The sequence below is a fragment of the Leptosomus discolor genome, chromosome 6, assembly GCF_034619465.1.
Source record: "Leptosomus discolor isolate bLepDis1 chromosome 6, bLepDis1.hap2, whole genome shotgun sequence".
Lineage (NCBI taxonomy): Eukaryota > Metazoa > Chordata > Aves > Leptosomiformes > Leptosomidae > Leptosomus > Leptosomus discolor.
Window position 1 is genome coordinate 49170780 of NC_141396.1, and position 7198 is coordinate 49177977.

The 7198-nt window shown below is 45.1% G+C and overlaps 1 protein-coding gene across 1 annotated transcript in view; it reads left to right on the forward strand.

Annotated features, from left to right (window-relative positions):
* The window catches only part of APBB1IP (amyloid beta precursor protein binding family B member 1 interacting protein), a 47475-nt gene extending 44277 nt beyond the window's left edge, over positions 1–3198 (forward strand). Inside the window, exon 13 of the mRNA XM_086466699.1 lies at positions 1796–3198. Within this exon, the coding sequence (XP_086322825.1) occupies positions 1796–2323 (528 nt within the window). The 3' untranslated portion in view covers positions 2324–3198. The remainder of the gene's footprint in view (positions 1–1795) is intronic.
* The last annotated feature ends 4000 nt before the right edge of the window (positions 3199–7198 follow it).

The window sequence follows — 7198 nt, forward strand, 5'->3', positions numbered from 1 at the left end:
TAAAACTATCAGTAGGGTGCAGTATAAGGACTTCAAAAACATCCTACAGACAAAAAACCCTGCATTTGTTCGCAGTTCAATCCCTCCATCACGCATAAAGTGCACAGGACAATTGAAATGAAATTCCTGGGATTTTTCTGTCGCCTGCATTACATGTCATACCCTTCTTGTTTCTGTCTTTGAGTTCCTCCTTTAAAAAGATCTGTTTCTCTGTTCTGAACCTCACTTCCTCTGGACTCGATCATGTTCTGAGAACTCAGGCAGTGGTTCCCTCCTCTTATGTCTCGTTTACTTCCATCTTTGTAGGCAGGGAGAATGAGGAAGAGAAGGCATATGTGTTCTACTTAGCTAATCCCAGGATTAGTACTGCTGACTCCAGGGTTGCAGAGTGCTTTTCTCTAGCAGAAGCAAACACGTTGCCGCCTTCATCTCACAGCTTCCCCAAGCCTGGGAGCAAAGGATCACACTGAAACCTTTCAGGGTGCGCTGTGCTACAGTTAGAGCACTAAGCTGGCTGGATCTAAACTGATAAATTAGCCTAACTAGAAATGAATGTGTAACAAAGCTTTGTTTCAGGACAGCAGACTTCTCCACAGGTCTATAAGAATAGATAGCATGTTCACGTGGTAACTGTCAACAGCTTCCAGTTGCTACCTCAAAAGAAAAGAGCAAGTTATATTCAGATATCGCCAAATGGGCTTTATATATCTTCAGTGTTGACTAGCAAACACAGTTCAGAAGAAAAGCCACCTAAAATTTTGTCAAAATAAACATCTCCTTAATGAACTGCTGTCCTACATTTTGGCTAAACTTCTATGATGGATGCTTTGATTTTTCCTTCAAAAAAAATTGTCAGAGGGTTTAAACATCCTGTGACCTTGCAAACATGGCTAGAACTTAGTGCCTTCAAGGACCTGTTTGTTGCACTATTGATTTAAAAGCGGAGGCAGCGTGTCCATGTGCTTCGCCCAGCAGGCAGAAGATACCCTTCTCCAGGCTTGCCAGTGAGTGGCCCTTGCCAGGTCACCGGTGGAGTACCTTTCCCTGCTGTGCCCTGCACAGAATCCTGACAGATGCTTTCCCAACTGCCCTTCACAGTGCTTCGCAGTGCTCTCCCTCCCGCACAGCAGGGCCCAGCGCACTGCCCTGCTGGTGAAGGCTCGTCACACCGCTGCGGAGTGCCAGGGACAGTGAATCCAGACACGTAAACTTTAAATTCCCAAATCTCCCCACCTTCTTCACAGTTCACTGCTGTTGTGTCTGAGTTTGGCAGAGATAGATGACTTCATTATTTTAGCTTTATCCAGAGATCCAGCAGTCACAGCTAGAATGGGAGATGCAGACAGAATGGAGACAAGAACCGAAACTGCCTCTGTTCTCAAAGCTAGCTCAGTATTTTTGGATGTAAAAACACAGCACAGTTGGTTTTTTTTTTTGAGTCTTCGTGTTCTCAGGGAATGAGCAGCAGGGTGGAACATCAAGAAAGTATTTTTTCATATGTCTTACTGCAATTCTTCAAAATTTTAAAAGCACTCATTTTCTGAGGACAGCACTTGAAGCAGCACTATGAATACTGTCAACATGGAGGTTTCCACTGTCAAAGCTCTGTGGGCAGCTCCAGAAAGAAAACACAATACTGTTTGCACTCTTCAGCCAAAATGTACTTTACTTCATTTCGCTGTCTGCTGCACTCTCCTCATACATTTTCACATCTTTTCAGTGTTCTTAGGCAGTGGCATTAGTTTACATGTGCACTGACTGTGTCTTGTCCTTTTATTCCTTCTGCTTATTAAAGGCCAAGTCAAATAACATCAGCACGCTTGGCCTGGCGCAGTCGGTGATGAGGCCACAGAAATACCAGAGTAAGAGGAACTCGCTGCAGCCTCCTCCTCCACCTGAAAGGCGGTCATCTGCTGTTTCTGTTTCACCAATTCTACCCTCCAAAGTCAAACGAGACAGTGGCATTTTCCTAACAGATCCAGAGAGCTTCCCAGCACCACCACCTCCATTAAAGATTGATTTTCCACCGCCACCATCTGATTTCTGTGAACCTCCTCCTGATTTTGTGCCTCCACCACCACCAGCCTCCAGCAGCGGTAACGGAGACCTGCCATTACCCCCTCCACCTCCACCTCCCTCCAGTAAGCCACCACCTCCGATAAAGAAACCTGTGCCTCTTCCTTCAAAAAGGCTAGAAAACACAGGACAAGCTGGAGAGCCACGGTCCACTGGGCCACCTCCGATTGGGGGTGGAGGCAGGCAAGCAGATTTCATGTCTGACCTAATGAAAGCTCTTGAGAAGAAAAGGGGCAGCAGCTCCTGAACTCTGAGAGCAGGTGGACTTCAAGCCGTAGCTGGTTTTGTGAGGCATCATGGAAGGTTGTGCTGGATCAGGCTCCTCCAGGAGGAGTTCTCCTTCAGAGTTCCTCCTGAGGGTCTCAAGAAGTAAGGTGGGGTGCCCTCCGTCCCCCACTTTGTCCCTATAACCTGCTCCTTTCCCCTGCCCCCTGCCATTAACTACCATTCCAGCATCAGGCTGAGGTACCATCTTGCTTCGCTCCATCAGGACAGCCAGGGATGGTGGAGCAGCACTCGCAGAGCCGGCCAGCGAGTGAAATGCATCATCTGTGGCTGCCTCTTAAACAGAATTGGAGCTGAAGGCAAAAATACAACAAAGTTCTCATGTGAACATTGAGAAGTGGGAAGATCCCCTTTCACAGAATTTCCCTTAAAGGTTCTTTATCAGAAAACTCCTAACTGTGGGTTTTTTTCAGTAAAAAGACCTGTTGGTTTTTTTTCTAAAATAGTCTGTCTTAAAAAGTAAAACCTCAGCTAGATTATTCTGAGTTGCAAAGCAGGACCCCAAAGACACTCCAGCTTCCATGTGCAACTCCAGTCATACCTGTTAGCACTCACAGTTGCTGCCTTTAAATCTCATTTATTTGGTTCATCTTAGACAGACAAAGAAAATTTTTTATTTCAAAGTCTTGTATGCTTCCCTTGGTACGCAAGGATTTTTTTTTTCCTGTTAGTTAACATTTGTCTTCAAACCATACCTAGAAATAGTCTGTCTTCTGAAAGACATTGTAATTATCTTGTACCTGATATGACTGTCTCCTCCTACATTTTTTTTTTATTTGTTCTCCCATTTTAATTTTCTGATGTTCATTTAGGCAGCATTCATTATTGGTTCTCAAATAAAAATAGCTTCTCTTTCATACCTGCACAAAGTGTCATAGTTAATGAACAGGCTTTTTACTGGCAACTGGTACCACTTCAAATATTTTAAAGAGTTTTTGTCTCTATCTTCTAGTCCTTATTTTTATTTCTTCCAGTCTTTGCCTCTTCTCATGCACACAATCTTCTAAGATATCATAATAATGTATTTCTGTGTTTTGCAATACAAAAAGCATAAAAAGCAAAGTATGTGGTTTAAAGAAATACATCAGAGCAGCTGGCAGAGCAGGGGGTGAGAACACTGCTGTTTGTCAAAATGGAGTCCTAGGTCCAGAAGTGGTGGTGGGAGGCGAGGGAAGGACAAGCTGGTGGCAGCACCACAGCCTGGGAAACTTTGGGGTCAGCTCTAGTCCAATTTTCAACATAAGGTCAGTTTGCCAGTACCTGCGTAATAGCCTAGCAGAAGTATGAAGGCTATAACCACAAAGCCTTTCCTTTTGAAATGACTACCTTTTTGTTTTTAAAGCTGAAAACACAGCATTATGAACCACGTGCGTTTCTTCCTGCCACTGAAATGATTTTGCTTTAAACATCACGGTAGAGCCCACAGCCACGTCACCTCTGGTGGAAGAAGCAGCTGCTTGAGGCAGACCAATAACTCCATTTGGATATGGGCAAAGGTGCTTGTGGTTAATATTCCTCCCTGGTTTGGAAATTGAAAAAAGTGTCAAAGCATTTTAATCACAAGGTTTTACAAGATCGTATGTGTGAGAGATGCTAAGAGCAAGATACGTACCTGCACAGGTGGCGGAGAGTTAGGGCAGGGCCACTGTTTGAGCAGCTGAGGAGCATTAAGAGTCTGTTGATGCTGCAGTTTGAAAGAGGCCCACCCCCTTCCCTCCCACCACATGTTCCTGTGTTGACCTCACTGCCCAGTGGGGTCTTTGGGTTACGTGAATTCTTTGACCAACCTGGAAGAGGTAGGGGACTTTTTTGGCTCTCCAAGATCATGCAGGTATATCAGGCCACTGGGGCCTGGCCTTCACCCCCAGGCACCCTGCAGTGTTTGTGCTGACATTGATGAAAACATGGTTGGTAGAGTTCCAAAGGTCAACACTAAGGGAGGCGATCACGGGCCATTACAGCCCCGCTTCACCCAGAGCTGCAGATCCTTACCTCCCACATTTTCCACAAGTTCATAGCACGCAGCGCCACCCGTTTGTCCCAGTACAGACGGCAGTGCTGGCTGGCCCGTCTCGCTGCTGGTCAGGCGGTCCCTACTACGTTTGCATGTTTCAGTGGCCGCGTGAGCGTATTCCTCCAGAAGACAGCAAAGACCAGGACTTTGCCATGATAAAGCACAAGCCACAAGCGCTCAGTATCGGAGCCAGACCCCTGACAGGCTGGAGCAATGCAAGGCAAAACACGCCTGTCTCAGCAGTGGGAGGAGCGGGTGGTACCTGGTGAAAGCAGCAGGAGGGAAAGGACAGGCTCTTGGAAGGAGCCGGCGCAGAGGGCGGTCCGTCATGGACACAAGAGGAACTTGGAGATGCACAGAAGGTGTTTCAGAACAGGGGTGCTTCAGCCAGGGAAGTGCCAGATGAGTCACTGAAAAAAGTTTGTGTGACATCCTGCAGCTTAATCTGTTTTCCGTTGAGACAAGCTGAAGCTAAGGGATGTTTTTCCTGCAGTAATCGTGCCCATCCCCAGAGTTACTCAGGCATAGCCATGGGACAGCCACTCTGTTTCCTCCCTTCTTTCTTTGGGTCATTAGCTTCTGGAAGAGTAAGTAAAGCTCAGTCGGGATACAGGGATGGGGGGATATCTTATGACTGCTATTAGCCATTTGTTTGCTCTGCAGCCTGTGGTCGAGGAGCTGGCGTTGCTAGCAAGATGCCACAACTTGTACACCCGTGTCTCTGCTGCTAAATCAAAAGAGGACGAGGACGTAAGCTCGAGCGCTGGCCTAGCGCTCGCCCACACTGCCGAAGCCAGCCTAAGCACAGACCCAGGCGCAGTTCAAGGAACTGCCCAGGCCAGGCCCCGCTCCCAGAAAGACAACATGGACAAGTCTAAAGCAGGTTTCACTGCCCGCACAGAGATCCCCTGTGGTGTGGCTGTGGCGGGTACCTGTTCATGGCCTGAGGGACTATTTCCTGGCCCTCTTACTTACCAATAGAGACGGGGCCTGTGCGACTCTTCCTGGTCTTCTAGCTCCCTTGCTTTCCCTGCACTGAGCAAGAGGCTCTCACCAAGAGAACTACGTTCACCACTAACACAAAGTCTTGAACTGACATGCTAGAACATTCAAAAGGTATCTCATCGTCTCCAAGCAGCCAAACTGAGAAATGCTCTCGAGACAAGTACAAGGCCCGTAAGCTTAGTACAAGCTTTAGTTCCAAGTGCAGGAGGAAAGATACTAACTAGCTAAAAGTAGGAAGGTTACAACAGTTGTAAGTGTTGGGTGATAACAGCTGTCTGCTATCCAACTATTTTTAAATGAAATTAATTTTCTTTTATGAAATACACACTCGGCATCAAGGTAAAGCAGAACATGTCCTTAGAAAAATGTTGCACAATAAGCTAGTTGCCCTGAATTCACAAAGCATTAAGACTTCTATACAGCTTTCCTAGCATTCACTCTTCTCACCAGAATGCTCAGCCTTCTGCCCAATTTCCTCCCTTCTCTTTTGTTATAGCACAATAAACTCATTTTATACATTTTACATCTGCAGTCAATCATAACTCATGCACTTAATCTTACACAAGAGAAAAAGTTGAGCTTTTCTTCAAAAGAATTAAAGTCTACAGAAAACTCCAGAAATCTATTAAAATGCTGTGATGATTAGACCTCTGTCAACTATTTTGTGTATGTACATGGCTGCATTGATTTCCTGAAATGTAAGTATTCAAACTCTCCATTCAAAGAGCAGAGCTACGATCTTAATGATACACAATTATCTGGCTTTATTTGGTACAAAAAAGATGCTGCAAAATCAAAAAAAAGATCTTCCTTCGCAAGACTGTAAATTAAAGCATTTACAAAAAATAGAAGTTAATACTTCCACCTCTATCTAACCTATTGCCATGTGAAATTGTCTTACTCCTGTAGATCATGGCAGTATGTACATTACTGGAGATTACGGTATTGAGTCTGAGAAGATCTGAAATTGCAGCATATTATTTTTAACCTCTCCATACCTCAGATGGAAGCAGTCTCAGCAGCTGCTGTCTGCTTTGGGCTCTTACATCACTGATACAGAAGAAGGACCTATTTCAAATGACGACTCTTCCAACAGTCCTTAGGGTTAGAAAGGTTAGAATAATGTGGAAAAGTTCACACATGGGGGATCAACACAGCTGCCCCTCGTAACGGTCCTCCAACACAGAAATAGGATGAGAGCACAAGTAAACACCTGTCTCATTACCAGCCACAGGATTTTTATTCCCCATATGCTCTTGCATCACTTCTGTGTTTATATAACATGAGGGAAGAGGCAGCTCCAGAGCCGCCAGTGGAAGCCAAGTATTGTAGGGAATCTATCATGTAACACAGTATCAATGCTTACATTGTCATCATAAACCACAACGATTAAAACTTAGAATCTCATTTCTCTGCTTTCACAAAACAAGTTAAAAGGTGCTGTTGAGGTACCTATACTCTTCACGTGTTTTTAACTCACTCTTTGATAGGCACTTTGAGAGTGGAAAAGTAGAAACTGGAATGGATCACGTGGCAGAACTATTATTTATGGGTTATCACTGACGGTCTCACAGTAACTGGGACATGCATATGCAGTTGGGGGGGGACACGCAGAACAGAAGAGACTGAGTAGCGTGAAGACTTAAGAATTCTCATGGTCTTGCAGAATATTCTAAGGCAGCTTGATCTCCATTAACAGTCAGTACTGACTATTATGAAATCAGAAGAGTTACTAAAAACAGGTGACGTAAACTGCATGGTAAAACTAGGGGGAAAAAGTAACGGAGATTTGCTTTCACATAAATCAAGGAAAGAGGA